At 44.8% G+C, this 16,392-nt stretch overlaps 1 protein-coding gene across 1 annotated transcript in view; it reads right to left on the reverse strand.

The window, feature by feature from the left end:
• PPP1R14C (protein phosphatase 1 regulatory inhibitor subunit 14C) overlaps positions 1-15,803 on the reverse strand; it is a 55,714-nt gene extending 39,911 nt beyond the window's left edge. Inside the window, exon 1 of the mRNA XM_054162708.1 lies at positions 15,365-15,803. Within this exon, the coding sequence (XP_054018683.1) occupies positions 15,365-15,646 (282 nt within the window). The 5' untranslated portion in view covers positions 15,647-15,803. The remainder of the gene's footprint in view (positions 1-15,364) is intronic.
• Between the last annotated feature and the right edge of the window lie 589 nt (positions 15,804-16,392).

A 16,392-nucleotide genomic window follows, 5' to 3' on the forward strand; every position in this document is an offset into this window, starting at 1 on the left:
CATAGAGGATGCCTACATCACGTATCTGACACAGTCATGATCTTCTCACCACACTGTTTGTCTTACTAGCCAATTAAAGCTATTAGTTGGGATAAGAAACAGTTTTCAAATGTCAATATTTCTTCAGTCAGAAGTATTAGGTGCTGTCAGATTTGACATGGGAGGCAAGAAGTCTGCCAGCTATGGTAAGGAAAAATGTTTTATTCAGTGATTAAAACAAAACAAAACAAACAAAAAAAAGGAAAAAAAAAAAAAAAGAAAAAAAGAAAAAAAATAAAAGGGAAAACAAAAGAGGGGGAAAAAAAGAGAGCTTTCACATCCTACAGAATCTCATAGAAATGTAATCTTCTTGAAGAAATTTAGTCCACAAGAGATCTGGAGAGCTTTTCATGGTTTGTAGCAAGTCATTCCTTCAAGTGATGCCTGGGCATAGCAGTATGCTCTATACAGTGAGGGCTGCTAGACTTCTCCTTCTCACAAGATGCTAACTTTGAGCAGCAGGCAGGCCAGAGACTGGCAGTCAGTGCACTTTGGCTCTGGTCCACTGGTGTGAAGAAGTATGAGCAGGAGTTCTAACATGCTTTAAAGCAGGCACTCCTCTTGCCCAGGGGCCAGAGACACCACTTCACTCCCCAGTCAAGTCCCAGAACTGTAAAAGATAAGAGTGCCTGAGGGATGTCTAAAATTAATTCAAACGGCTCCAGATCTAAAAGTGGGATAATCTGACTATTCCACAGAGGACAACAAACCCTGGAAGAAGGGAGCTAAAAGCTGTATGGGACACATTTGATTCCATTGCTTCTGTCAGATTCCCAAAATGTATATTGGCACGTGGCCCTTCTTCCTTCCACTTGTTGCATCCAATGCTCTGCAAACCACTAAGCCACGGTAAGCTAACAATTCTAACACCAAACATAGTTGTTACCTATTTTAAGGTGAAATCCCATATGAAGATAAAAGGGGGGGAAAAAAGAACTAGAAAAATCATTCAGAGACCTACTGAAAAAGAAGTCAAAGGGGATACTCTAAGGTGTTTGCTTTTACAGAAGTAGTCCTGGAAGCCCCCATGGCAAGACAACCTGACACAAGATAACCTCCCGATTATAAAGTGAAGGACTTCTACCTTGCTTCCTCATATAAATGCTTTCTTTGGTTATCAAAATTACTTCTAGATGCTAAAGCAAATCTTTTGTGTAAGAGTTTGGTCTTACTAAATGAATAGCAGCTGTTTATCTAAAAGGAAGTCAGGAAAATCTTTTTCTAAGCTGACTAGTTAACTAGTATTACAGTGAACTACAGCAGCTGAAGCAAGAGCTGAGATACTTCTGACTGCCAGTGAGCTAGTTCCCACAGCACTCCTATTCGCATCAGTTTCTATACTAAGAGGAAATTTAGTTTTCAATATTAAGAGGAAGAATTCAACCATAATCCAAAACTAGGGAACTTTGTTACCATTCTTAGAAAAGAAACCTAAGCCAAGAATTTATTCCAGAACATCCAGACTTTTTAAACAAAACAGGCAATACATCCTTCAGGTTTTATCCTTTAAAATGTAAAGCTCAAGGCATTCTTTGTGTTCACAGTAAATATGTCAAAATGCTGGAGTTAATTAGAGTATCCACTTCAAAGTTACCATTCAAATGCTAAAATCACTTAGGAACCTCAGCAACTAGCACCATATATTTTCCAAGTTTTGCTAAATTAGTTCTATGAAATACAGTAAGCACATTTCTCCCAGAGTCTGCAGACATACAGGCAAGACAGATTTTGTGATAAGGTAGTAAATGACCTACAACAGAATCACTGTTTTGATACTGTTGCCCCTCTACAGCAGTCATTACTTGATCCCAATGTTGTAAGGACAGACAGTAAAGTGTGTTTACAAATGTCACAGGTTGAGCTGAATAAGCTGATCATAGTCAATACCATGCTGCCTTTGTGCCAGCTTCAAAATGAAAGTGCTGGCTGGAACAAAGTATTACAGAATCATCAAGGTTGGAAAAGACCTCAAAGATCATCAAGTCCAACCTGTCACCCAAGATCTCATGCCTACTAGACCATGGCACCAAGTGCCACATCCATTCCCCTCTTGAACAACTCCAGGGATGGTGACTCCACCACCTCCCTGGGCAGCCCATTCCAATGGCTAACAACTCTCTCTGTGAAGAGAAGTTCAGATTGTAACATGACAGGCTTTCTATTTCAGTTGCTCCTTCCAGTTTCCAGTGTTTGGGGGTGTCAGTCTTCTCCACTGTACAGGATGCAGGTCAGGGGGCCACCAGCTTCTTTTGCCCAGTGCTTTTTCTGCACGTAGGCTACAGTAATTGTGTATTGTATCAATACCAGTAAAACTCCTTATCTCAACCCAGAGTGGGGGCTTTTGTGTTACTTTTCCTCCCATCTGCGTTCAGAGAAAGGGGCTTGTTAGGCTTGGCTGTGTTAACCCAGGACAGTCTGTATTTGGCACCCAACGTGGGGCTTGAAACAGCAGGCTGTTTTAAGTAAGACAGTTTTGGCAGGAGACTAAAAGGTTGAGACAATGAGAAGTGAGATGAAGAGAGAATTCAATTAAGACTTGAAGCTTTTTTTCTGTGGTGTGCTTGCTGTATTGATGCATTTGCTTTTGGGTGGTGGCTGCAGCCCAAGTGTTGGGGTCCTGTGTATGTTCTGTGGTGCTGGTTTATCACCTCAGGAAAATGGCTTAGAGCTGGGCTGCTATTGTGCTGGTTACTGGCATGCTAGGTTTTGTCCAGTGTGATGCAGGTCTTTCCCAAGAACATGACCTTGAGATCTGCCCCAGGGCTGGATAATTATGAGTGGCAGGGTGCATGGGAGAGTATGGTCAAGTGCCTAGGCCAGTGGTAACCTCCAGCAGTTTGGAATTTCATCCTTGAGCAAGTGTAAAATTCTGGCAAACTGGTGGAATGCTTAGGAAAAGTCTACTGTCAGTTCCCAAGAGACAAATCACTGCAATGCACTGGAGCCTAGCTCATGCTTATCAAACCCTTTCATCACTGTTCAAAGCAGTCAGGGCTAAAAGAAGGTCTCTTGACCTACAGGCAGACTGGCAGGCACTGTGGCTACTCATACTCAGACCCCAACAGCAGGCATGGCAACTGCACCAGAGAACCAGACTGTGCCAGTATCAGCTGCCCCTGCATGGAAAAAGAAACATACAAGGAAAGCAGCTCACCTGGCAAAGGATGAGGATTAATCAGTGTCAATATGGGAACAAGAGGAAGAGCCAGAGGTGGTCACTCAGTCTTTATCTCTAGCCTTAGAAGATGGCCAAGGACAAAGGTTGGATGAAATGACAAGCATGCTCCAGCAATGTGAGTGAAGTGTCTCTTCCTCTGGCACAGGCCTGTGTCTCAGCTGTGAAAGAACTGGCCCAGAAGGTTAAGCAAATCCAAGAGAACATGTCCTATTCCCACTTGTATGGTCCCATATTTCAGCTATTAGGAGCAGGTGCTTCCCTGTACAAGGAAAAGAATCTGGGAAGTGCATGCCACAGCATACCCTGTGGTTTCACTTATGTGACCTTGGGAAGGTCATGAGGAAGTGGCATGGAAAAACCACTTCAGTCCTAGATGTGCATGTCTGTGAAGTACAAGAAAATTCTCCACAGAAGAACACTGCCTCAGTTTCCAGTAGAAAAATCACCCAAAAAGATCAGACAAGCTGATACTGCTTCTGCGCCTCCTGAAGGGACTCTCAAAGCATCTTCCTAAGACAAGTGATTCCAGTCAGAATTAGAGGGGCCCTGCCTCCAACCAGATGGAGAGGGACAGCTGAGTTTATTGAACTGTATGGAACTGATGGCTTGGCAAGTTGAACTCATGAAGAGTATAAAGCTTTAGTAGATAGAGGTGCTCAGTGTAATCTGATGCCATCCAACAGGTGGAAGCCATCTGTATTTCTGGTGTGACAGGGGGGTCCTGGGTGGTGGATGTGTTGGAAGCTGAGCACCAGAATGCAAGCCACAGCTTGCTTTCAGGTAAGGGGATGGAAGGAGTCACTGGAATCAACTGCCCTAGGGGTGGAAAGATGCACCACCCCTTGGAGTGGTCATGGACTCATCCAGACTGTAGTGGAAAAAGGTGGAACTCCACAGCAGTGAGAAGTCTTCTGTGTACCACAAAGCAATCTTATTTTGAGTGCAAATGGACAATGAATGATGTACAATATGTACTGTTTGATGTCTACTGCTGCTGGGCATGATATGTTATAGAACAAGAGGTGGAGAATGTCAGGGGTTGAGTTATATCTGCTAATGATATTCAATACCATGCTGCCATCATGCCAACTTCAAAACTAAAGTGTTGGCTGAAGCAAAGTATCATGAGGCTTGAAGTTCAGATGGTAACATGACAGGCTTCCCGTTTTGGCTGTAGCTTCCAGGGGTTTGGGGTGCTGGTCTTTCCCACTGTGCAGGCTGCAGCTTCAGAGTAGGTCATGGCTTCTGCTGCTACTTCTTCATTTTGCTATGCTTTTTCTGCAAACAGGCCAAGGAAACTGTATTGTATCATTTCCAGTAAAACCTTTTATCTCAGCCCAGAGCTGTTTGGGGGTTTTTTGGTATTACTGGCCCTCTTGTCTATGTTTGGGTGGAGGTACCTGTGAGAGCAGGCTGTTTTAATCCAGGACAACAAACTATTTACATTTCACCCTAGAGTGAAAATCCAGACAAGCCCATCCCAAGCAAGGATTGGTCTTTTATTTATAGAATCACAGAATGTTAGGGGTTGGAAGGGACCTCCAGAGACCATCCAGTCCAACCCCACTACCAAAGCAGGATCACCTAGAGCAGCTCACACAGGAACACATCCGAATAGACTTTGAAAGTCTCCAAGAAGACATCAGAACCTCTCTGGGCAGCCTGCTCCAGGACTCCAGCACCCTCCAGCACCCAGCTTTTTCCTCACATTGAGGTGGAACTTCCAATGTTCTAGTTAAGTATCCACTGCCCTTTGTCTTTTAACATGACAGGATTAAAAAGAGCCTGGCCTCTTCTTGACACCTACCCCTCAGGTATTTATAAACATTAGTAAGATCTCCTCTGTCTTCTCCAGGCTAAACAGCCCCAGGTCTCTCAGCCTTTCCTCAGATGTTGCAGTCCCTTCATGATCCTCATTGCCTCCATTGGACACTCTAGTATGTCCCTATCCATCTTGAACTGGGGAGCCTAGAACTGGACAGAATACTACCAATGTGGTATCACCAGGGCAGGGTAGAGAGGGAGAACCACCTCCTTTGAAGGTTCAGGGAGGATCAGCTGAGCAATCCTCACTACCCTGGACCAGGGAGACCTTGAAAAATGTCCCCTTCTCCCCAGGCTCTCAAAGGCCCCATTTGCACTGGGTCCAAAAACAGATCCAAATGCCACTGAAGTCAGTGGAAAATCTCCATCTGGCTAAAGGACCTGCTGGCCCTCAATATTAACCCCCTTTAGCTGTTTATTTAGTTTAAGATTAGGCAACTCAAAAAGTAGAAAACCCCAATAAAGCAAGAAATTAACAGTAAAAGCTCTTTCCCTGTCTGTGGTTTGGTCTTTTGGTAGCTGTACCTGGACTCCTCTGGCTTCCCCTGGTATCCCCAGACCAGAAGACATATACCCACAGGCATGGAGAGCAGGTCCAGCCTGGGCCCTTCAGGCTGGTAAGGGGCTGGACACAGAAGGGCAAACCAAGAGAGCTGCTTCTGGTCATGTGGGTGGGGAGGCCCTGCAGCAAGGTGCCCTGAGCAGTTGAGAATGCCCCATTCCTGTCTAGGTTCAGTGGGATGTTTGAACAACTTGGTCTAGTGAAAAATGTCCCTATCCATGGCAGTGGTGAGGACTAGGCCATCTCCAAAGGTCGTTTCCAACCTGAGCTGCTCTACAAGCTTATGATCCTGTGAGGCCTGTCATCTCTTGATGGGCCTGAAAATGTTTGTCTCTTATTTTATGAAATGGGTACAAAAGAGCCTAGTGTCTAAAATGCTTGAATGGTATGCATAAAGCTATGAAATAATGATGATATAGCTGAGTTATTCCTAAAAAAATATATATATATTTAAAAGCAGGAAAAAAAGGAAAATAGCTTATCTTTAAATGAGAAAGCAGATCATGTGACCTAGGAGATCCTTCCCAATTCTGGAAAATAATCCAATTAAGACAGTGGGATAAGAGGATTTTCCCTAGGCATTGATTGCACCATCATTTGCATTTGTGAAATCCAACACAGGATGGAAGTGTGTGGTCCCTTTGTCGGCAGCACACTCAGAACGGTGAACTCTTCTCCATCACTACTGGAAACAACACTTGCAGAGCAGCACCGCTGCACCAGCTATCCATTTACTTACCAATAGGCCACTTCAACCTATCTTTTGTACTAGCTTTGCTCCACATGCTGAAGAGTATTACATTGAATTTATTAAGCTACCAATGTTCTGATAATTAAAGACTTACAGTACATGTTACAATTTTACTCTAGGCTTAAATCTACTAGATCTGCACTACTGATAAACATCACATGGATTCAAAAGATACAAAACAACTTCTGGGGCTGTAATCTGTGTGTTCCCTGAAAACCGTTAAAGATACCATGTTGCACCGGTTCCCAGAATAGATACCACACTCCCTAGAGCAAAAAAAAAAAATCTTGTAACAGTTCTGCTATTCAAATATGATCCTCAGAATTAAATACCTATCACTTCAAAGAAGATTTTATTTGTTCCAGTGTGTACTTCTGCCCAAATGATTCACTGTGTCACACTGCTTCTGCATGGACTGCATGCAATAAAGATTTTTATCCTCCCTTCTCCAAAATTAATAGCTTCTAGAAATCTTGACATCCATAATTCCACGTGTCACATGGTAGGGATAGCAAAAGAAATTGCCAGTGTTTTATGACAGGCAGCCAAAACTCACAGTGACACAGATGGATGGCCATGTATAACCTACTCAATTTGTACTGTCAAATAGAAGTTTGTGGAGTTAGATACAGGGAAGGGAAATAAAAAGAGAAAACAACAAAAAAGATAACTTAGTTTTCTTACACTGCAGGCAGACATGAGGCTGCTAGAACAGATTGGTATTGCTACTGCTCTGTCATCTATGGTAACAAAAGACAAGGTGACCACAATTTGGACTGAATCAGGCTAGACACAGGATAGCATATTATTGACATTAGCATTTCCTGTACTCTTAGAGCACCACTTTACACCAGTTATATACAATAACATACACCACAAAGTTGTTCAGGGATTTTTCAGTTGGTTTGGGGGCCAAGTACAGCACATTTTCAGTGACTGAACACAAGCTAATCTCAAGGCAGAACTGTGAGAATCCAAACATGAGTTCAGCAAGCCTTAATAAGCAATGAACCAACAGAGAATTCATTTTGTCTCAACTACCCTAAACTATCACAGTCACTTGTAAAATGAAGTCTTACTTCAAGCAGAACATCTTTTGATTTAGATATAGCACCTATTTAGAAGCACTCCCTACACCTTTTAAGAAGCAGATACCACAAAATACATACTCTTCTCATTTAAACAGGGTTATTTATTTCAGGTGTCTGCTTCCATAGTCCAATCCAGATCAGCTAATGTAAAGCTATGAGAACAATGGGAGAGATCCCACTCTGTCAAAATACAGGGGACCAGGAGTACTCAAGTCAGCCCAGTATCTTCAAAGAACATGGCATCAGGTTGGCAGTTGGATTCTATCGTCTTAGATTCAATCATCTGTTTCGGTTTTCCAACTGAAACAATTTTATGATCTCATGATTCTATAACCAGCTCTCAGCCATGGATAATCTATGTCATAGTTTAATTGTGCTACAAGTACAAACGCATTCAAGCCAGACTCAAGTCCAAAAGTAATGTGGATGAGTTTGATGACACTGAGTGGGAGCAAAGGGTAGATTGACTGGTTCCCCCACTTCTCCCTTCAGCACAGTTCATAATTACTTTTTTTAATTCACTTTTTCCACTGTGTCAATGTTCTGTTTCCACCCTCTCCCCACCCTTGCTACCCTAGATAATCAAGCCCTGACTACGCAAAGCAATGTGCCTAAAGGCAGAAGAGCCTTTGTAGCACTAACGGTTGGGAGCTACTGTTAATAAGTAGTACAACTATAAAATTTTAAGTGATGCAAGCAATCAATTATTTCTTTGTCTTATTATAAAACAACCACACCCACCACTTCAGGAAACAGACCAGCTGAATCTTGAACAGAGGGGGAAAGCACAAAAGATGTGTTATGGAATAACCGATGGAAGATGAAGATTCATATTGCAGTGAATCATGCCTGATTCAGAAATAACATCCAGATTCTAGGAAAGCCCAAGCAGTAGAAAAATAATTGTCTTAAACTCCTTCGAGATGCAGTGTAAATTTTGCATGTGAAAAGGAGAAGAGTAGCTTACTAGTGGTACATTTTCTACTACATTGGAGTCTTTACAATCCAGGACCAGAGGCTATTCTGCACTACTAAAAACCTTAAATTCACTGTCAGATCCACCAATTCTCATCATGCAAAGGTTCATTTGTTCTTTCCAAATAAACTTTGCTAAATTTGTAGAAATCCTGACAATGTAGAACTTTTGAAAACACTCTATTATTGGTTCATCTCTAAGATGCAAAGAAAATTGCTATCCTTATCCTATAGAATCCTTCTAGAATATAATTACCAGAAATGCCCATGCTCCACCAAGCTTTTCAGCATGCCAGTGCCCTTCCAACAGCACCATACCTCCATGGCAACAGCCCTACTAGTAGTGTGCTAACACTAGGCTAGTATCTTTCTGAGCCACAGCTGCCTGTGCTGACAAGTCTCCAGATGCTACCATCAATGACCCATTCCTACAGGGAACATGAAAGGGAACTTCCATGCTGGACTGGCATTGGCACAAGCAGAGCAGGTTCTGAAAAGGGAAGACCATGTGAATGTTCTGATACTACAAGAGTTGTCACAGTCCTACACACATTCCCTAGTCAAATAGTGGTTGTACTGTTTGTCTAAGAAATAAGACAGGAGCTGCAGAAGAATACTCTTTCTGTTGGATCCCTTCTACCTTTCATTTTCTACTCTTCCTATCAAACTGTAGGAATCGAAATGCATTTGTATATTATTATTTCATTAAAGATTATCACTACTCAGGCTGCACCAGGGAAGGTTTAGGCTGGATGTCAGGAGGAAGTTCTATACAGAGAGAGTGATTGCCCATTGGAATGGGCTGCCCGGGGAGGTGGTGGAGTCGCCATCATTGGAGGTGTTCAGGAGGAGACTTGATGGGGTGCTGGGTGGTAGGGTTTAGTTGTTTAGGTGGGTTGGATGCAATGATCTTGAAGGTCTCTTCCAACCTGGTTTATTCTATTCAAGCAGCCATTTAGCAACAAAAGACTCTGGCCTCACCACCATCAGGTGCTTGGCACCCTCACAGGTACTTAAGCCCTCTCTGTCTCTGGAAGAAGCACCATTCGTTTTGAAAGGGTTGGTTTACAGCAACATGCATTTCATAGGCCATTTTTGGCTTCCTATTTTCTGTTCTTGGAATTCAAATGCCTTTCTGTGGTTGTTACATGATACAAGAAGCCTTTGCTACATCAGCACTGCCTGTGTCCTTCCGAGGTCTCTGATCACAGTAACCTGTCAGATGACACAGTTATGTTAAGCAGCATCACCACCCTCAAGACAGTGCTCCAAAGTTCACATTGCTGTACAGTGTGGAGATCTGACATCTGCAACAACTGTCCAACAATCCAAATCTATTTCTAAGAAATGTGATAGACCTCCAAGTACTTTATTCCAGTGTGCCTAGATCGTAATACTCAATTCCCTGAACAAATAAATGCTTCCTACTGACTTGCATCCTTTTAAGGAGTGACACTTTCTAATTTTCATAGCCCCTTTGTACTTTTGATACATTTAGAAAGGAGTCCACATGCAGTTACTGTTTGTGAGATCTTAGTCCAAGTTAGAGAAAGTCTATTCAGAGTCAGCAGAAGTTTGTTTTGTTCAGCAATTTCCTTAAATGCCTTTCTGACAAATGAGTAATTAATTTTAAACATTCCTTAGACTATGGTGAGGTAATAAGTAGTACCTGTTTGTACCATCAGGTCCACATCACTACATGGCAGCCTACGCATCATGCTGACCAGGCTAGTTTAAAAAGGATGGGCTGTTTGGGGTATGGGGGGGAAGTGTTTGCCCCTGAAGTCCTTGCACCATTTTATTTAGCATTCTTCCAAACCCAGAGCAAAACAGATCACTGGTAACCATAGCAACTGTCTCAGACATAGGATCTGCAGGGTGTGGGGAACCACTGACCCTTGAGCAAGTGGGCTGAAGAATGTGGTCCATACCGTGCAGACAGTCACTGCCTCATAAATACAGACCCAGGTATCAGGGAGAGAGAAAGTTCCAACCAAATCCATCAAATTACAAGACATGACCATTTGGATGCACATACAGAGGAACCAATATCCTGTAGAGCACCTAGTTGACAATATTCCCAGCACTGCTATGGGTAGACCACCAATACCCAGTAGTCTACACCTAGATTCAATACAGACAAAAAAAAAAACCATTAAACTGTAGTCAAGGCAGATAATTTGTTCAGAGCTCAAGGTCAAGTGACTAGAACCCCTCTTGCAAAAATCCATCCTTTTCACAAAACCTGACACAGACAACTCACCTTCCTTCCAACCCTCCATCCACATTTTACATCTTGTCACTAGCTTTACCACTATGGCAAAACATTTGTGCAGCATGCGAGGAAAAGGCAGGCTAGGGAGTTTTCACTTTCATGCCCTCTCTCTCCAGCCTAATTCAGGGCCTTCCTTTTGTCATCTCTCGTCTAGCACCAACCAGTTCAAATTGAAACATGTGAAGACTGACAGACTCATTGATGTTATAAATGAGGGACAAGCTGTTATTGTCGGCATATCCCAGGGAGCTTCAGGGAGACAGCCAAACAGGGTGTTCCCCAGCAGTGCAGTCAAGAGCACTCAAGGGAAGAGAGCTCAGTCCACACAGGATTACGTTAAATTGCTCCCTTCTCTCCCACACCCCACCAATAGCTTTTTGAGCCAATGGTCACATTCGCCCTGCTAACATGAAATCCCTTATCCATTTCAGAGCTTCTTGCCACTCTTTTGTTTACAGTACTTGTATCAGGAGGTGGAAGAGAATCTTACATATGACAATTCTCAGTCCAACATATCTATGTACTCTTAAAGGAAACACCTGAGGAGCTGAATTTTTAAATCAAGTTCCAGGGTATTTTGCCCCAGAAAAAAGGGGATAATCTTGGACATAAATCCCTGTTACTTCCAGACCAACATCATATTCTTTGACAAGCACTAATTTCATACATGACATACATTAATAAAACAGTTGATTATCCAACTAAGTTCAGCAATACCTCATAGTAGAAGTTGTACATTGAACTTCTTAGAGTATAAAATTTAACACCTCACTTGAGTTGTACATCAAGCCTCTACAATAAAAAAATGCTCAGCAGCAAACTCATAGCACAAACAAAATCTTTCTTCATAATTTACTAATGCTGTGCAAAAATCTGTGTGCTTATTTCATCAGCATTCTGCCATTTCTAGCAAATGGTGTAATTGTGGCAGACAAGACTTCTGAGCACAGTCACTTCTCTTCAAAGCTGAAGGGATTCTGGGATAAATCCAGTGGCCTCTTATTTTTCATTTATAGAGTTGCACAAATCTGGCAGGGACACACAAAGTGGATCATACATCTGGAAAACTAGGCTGCCATCACTCTCATGCTGAACTACAAGTTACAAACCATTAGGGAATGAATAATAGTGATGTAAGTTGTTCTGTGCAACATTGTTTAGCAATTCTTAGCCCACAATGGACTTAGTCCAAAAGAAGCATCTGTGAAGACACTATTTTTAGAACCAAGATACCTAATAAAGGTCAACACTGAAGTCAGTGCAAGTTCTGCAATTAAGGCACTGCATTTTCAATATGCTAGTATCTGACCACAACCTGTTGCAGCATTCACAGAAATCAGAACAAACAGATTGCAAAGCTTTTTTTGTTTGTTTGTTAATGAAGCAGCTCCAGGAGCAGACAGACAGAGTGACTTCAAGCACTTGACCTAAGTAAGTTAGCCTGACAGGTTCTGTTGCCAAATGAATGCTGCTTAAGATTCCAGTCTTATTGAAGTTCTCAATGTTAGTAACCTTTTACCACTCAGACTGAGTTTTATCCCTAAAGCCTCCATCATAGAATCATAGAGTGGTTTGGGTTGTAAGGGATCTCCACAGGTCATCTAGTCCAACTCCCCTGCAGAGAGCAGGGGCATCCTCCATTAGACCAGGTTGTCCATAGCTCTATCAAGCCTGACCTTGAATATCTCCAAGGATGGGGCCTCAACTATCCCCAGGAGCAACCTGTTCCAATGTTACACTACCCTCACAGTAAAGAATTTACTCCTAATGTCCATCTTAAATCTACTCTTCTCTAATTTGAAACCATTTCCCCTCATCCTGTCACTACAGACCTTTATAAATAGCCTTTTTGCAGGCCCCCCCCTTGCTGTGGAAGTAACCTTTCTAAAGCTGATTCTTCTATCTCAAATCTGTCATCAGTATCATGATTAGTCTCAGAGAGGTCCTTCTAAACCACTTCCCCCCAACTCCATTATCCTGCTTGGTGTCCAATTATTAAAACTAAATTTGTACCACTACAGACAAGATCCTCTAGAAGAAGAACACAAATATATCTGTCTCCTTATTTCCCAATCTTGCTTCCTAATTTGTCACCAAACCAAGACAGGTTTATAGCTGACTTAACTTGCAAGTACTTGACAGACTATGAATACAGGTTTAGTTTTGAATAAAGGAAGTCTTTCTGCAAGTAGCCACTTACTGATGAACCTCAGCATAATTTAATAGAAAACATTATTAAATGGGGGAGGGGGGAGGAGGAAAAAAAAGCAGGCACTACATTGCACAGTCCCAGAGAGAAACCCAAGTTTTCTTGCAGACTTTCAGTGCACCACACAAGCACACTCTACTTATTTCTGCACCTCCCAAGAATGGAACACACTGCACCTTAGAAACAGCTCCGAATCAGAACAGAGATGTAACACTGTCGATGGTTAGCTCTTCCAGGATTAACATTTCAATGGCTGTTTCAAAACTTGTGTCATTGCATGAGGAAGCCATGGCAGATATTCCATGGAAGAGAAAACAAGCAACTCCCAACACCACCACTCCTGCCTCAGACAGGGTTATTATCTGTCTGTACAGGTGATTACATTTCAGACTGACAGCTACATCTGTAAGCTTAAAAGGAATTCCAGCAGATTCAAGCAAACTGCCTTACATTATATTACTACTGTCTTTAATCACTACACTCATCATGCATCTTCAAGTTTATTCTGATAGCATATTAATTCCTTGACCTTTTCATTACTGTCATCCATGCCAACACTGGCTAGAGCTCACACATAACAGCAAAGAGCAGAAGACTGAAACAATTTTCCCCTCAACCTTCAACACTAAAAACATTTTCTTCTGTTATGACAAATAATTCTTTCCCCTAAATGTCAACCTAGAAACCCTATCATTAAAAAAGTTCATTTTATGCAGCTGTATATGGTCCCCATCTTAATGCAGGGCCCTCCTATTTCAGCTGAAGGCAGCAACAACAGTCAGGAAAAGAATTAATTTCTTTTTTCTTCTTCACAGTATGCAAATTTGCTTGCTAGAGTAGCAATAATTGCTCTGGACCTTGATTTGGGGCCTTTGTTACATACAGAAAAACTATGCCAATTTGCCAAAAGCACACAGCCCATCTCAACAGGCTTGATGTTTTTGAATGAGTCAAACCAGAGCAAGTAATTCCAGTAGGCCAGCTATGAACAACACTATCAGCTCATGCTGACAAAATCATCATTTCATGGTTTAAGTACTTCTGACCTCAAAAAAAATCCCTGCAGCCTACAGGCCTAACAAATCACGAGGCTGGAAACCCAAGAGTTAAAACTGCTTATTTTTAACTACAGTTCACATTTGTATCTTTCCTTCCCTTAGTTCACAGGTGTGAACAGTTCAGGTGATTTAACTAGTCACACACATTTTATGAGGGCAAGTCCTCCTGACAAATTTGCTGATAAACTGGTTTTGAGGTGAAAGGATGTTTCTTGAAACATTTCTATTATGTATGTGCAAGATATTCAGGCCCTGCTATCCAGCCCTTTACACCCACTTGACTTCCTTTGCAGCCATCATCTTCATCAGGAGCCCCGGGGTGAGATACAGGCTGCAGAGGTGCTAGCTGCAAAATTCACATGTGGTTTCAACAAATCTCACTTCAGAAGTCTCCAACAGAAGTGAATTACACTACTGATTGGAGAGATATGTGCAAACCTGTTTAGACTTAACATTTTGAACCTTGACAACAGCCAATACCCAGAGGAGGTACGACCCCCCCGAGGACTAGAAGGTCTACATTTCTAATGGAGTTTTGACAAAATCAAGTACTGGTAGTTCCTTTTATTTACAACACTGTCATCTCTGTATGGAAGATAGTTACTATTCCTCTGGATAATCTCGAAAAATCCTTCTATTTGCCTGTACTTCATTCCGATAACACTTTTTACCGGAATAACAGAAAAACTGGTTCCACACCTAAGAACGTGATACAACCGTCAAGTATTTTCGATTCTCCTCCTAATGATCTTACTGCTCATTGCAATGCTTTAGGTAGTATCCAACCCGCTCCCGGAGGACGGGGCAATACAAAACCACGGTCTAGCGGGGACCGAAGTTCTTCCTCCCCTACCGCCGCCTCCGCACAGTCACCACACGGCTCACTCCTCCTCCTCCCCACCTCCAGCACACCGCTCTCCCCTCCGGCTGCTACGGCCAGCTCGTATCTAACGGGAACGGACAGCCGCCAGCCCGGGGAAGGTCCCTCCACGCCTCGCCTCGCCCCGCCCCGGGGGTACACAGTGACAGCAGCTCCGGGCCAAACACCGCCCAGGGAGCCCCGGGCTGCCCGGTACCCCAGACCCTGCTGCAGCCGCCGGGGCTCCCCGCTAGAGAGCGGACGCCCTGTGCGCGGCTGTGTGGCGGCAGCCGCCACCAGTCCCCGAAGGGCAGGCCTCTGAGGAGGAGCCCTTCCACGCGGCGGGGCACCGCCGGAGCGCAGGGCGGCGGCAAGGAGGGGGCGGTGGGCCGGGAATGTCATTTGGAGGTGGCGATGACAGCTCTCCTCTGCCCGCAGCCGAAATGCGACGCGAAGGGGGAGCAGGATGCCGAGGGAGGCAGCGGCGGGCAGGGAGACTGCAGCAGCGCCGGAGAGCCCGCCACCCCGGCCCCAGCCCCGCACCTCGCAGCCGTAGAGCTGCCCCAGCTGCTCCACGATCCACTCCTCCAGCACCAGCCGCTTCCTCAGCTCCTTCCGATCGTATTTCACCGTCACTTTCCCCTGCTGCTGGCGTCGCTGCTGGACCTGCACCACCGCCGCCGGCGCCGACACTGAGTCCTCCCGGGAGGCACCGCCGGAGGAGCCGCCGCTCCCGCCGCCGCCTCGGGGGCTCTGGAAGAAAACACGGTTGCCACCTCCGCCGCCCGCTGCCGCCGTCTCGCTGCCCCCGGTCGCCACCGACATGCTCCGCTCCGCCGCGGCTCCCGCCGAGCCGAAAGGCGCGCGCCCGCCCGCCGCTACCGCCGGGCCGCAGCAGCCGCCGGTTGCGCGTGTGCCTCGCTCCCCCGCACCTGCCGTTTAAAGCCTCTCATGGCACAGCGGCGCAGCCTGCCCCGCCGCCGGGAGGGCTGGATCCAAACCGGCGGGGGCGGAGACAGACGGGGGGTGGCACGGCAGGGCCCCGCCTGCCCACCCGGGTCCGCCCCTGCCCCTGCCCCTGCCCCTGCCCCTGCCCCTGCCCCTGCCCCTGCCCCTCTGCGCTGGCACGGTGTTGCGGCCCCGCAGCGGCGCGCAGCACCCCGAGGGAGCTACGGTGCCGGCGGCAGAGCCTTGGGGCCGACCAGGTGCCAGCGCGGCGCCGGCGGCTGCTCGTCGCCTGGTGTGGAGTGGCGTGCACCCGCAGCAGGGCGTTCTGAGGAGCGCTCCTCAGGGGGAAGAAGGGCAGAGGATGAATTATTTTAGGGCAGTTAATCCAAACAGAAAGCAAATATTTTGAGGTATCAGCAGTTAGTGTAACGATTAGCCCCTTGGAGATGGCCATCTTTCTAAAAGGCACCGGTTATTATTAGTGTTATCAGCAGCTTGAATTCTCAGGAGGCACGGAGTGAATCACCAATGGTCCATCACATGCACCAACATGTCTATGTGACTGCAAGTCAGCAGCCAGCTTAACGTTGTGCTGGTTAAGGACGCTGGGCTGTCCTTGCTAG

The sequence above is a fragment of the Dryobates pubescens genome, chromosome 6, assembly GCF_014839835.1.
Source record: "Dryobates pubescens isolate bDryPub1 chromosome 6, bDryPub1.pri, whole genome shotgun sequence".
NCBI classification, from domain to species: domain Eukaryota; kingdom Metazoa; phylum Chordata; class Aves; order Piciformes; family Picidae; genus Dryobates; species Dryobates pubescens.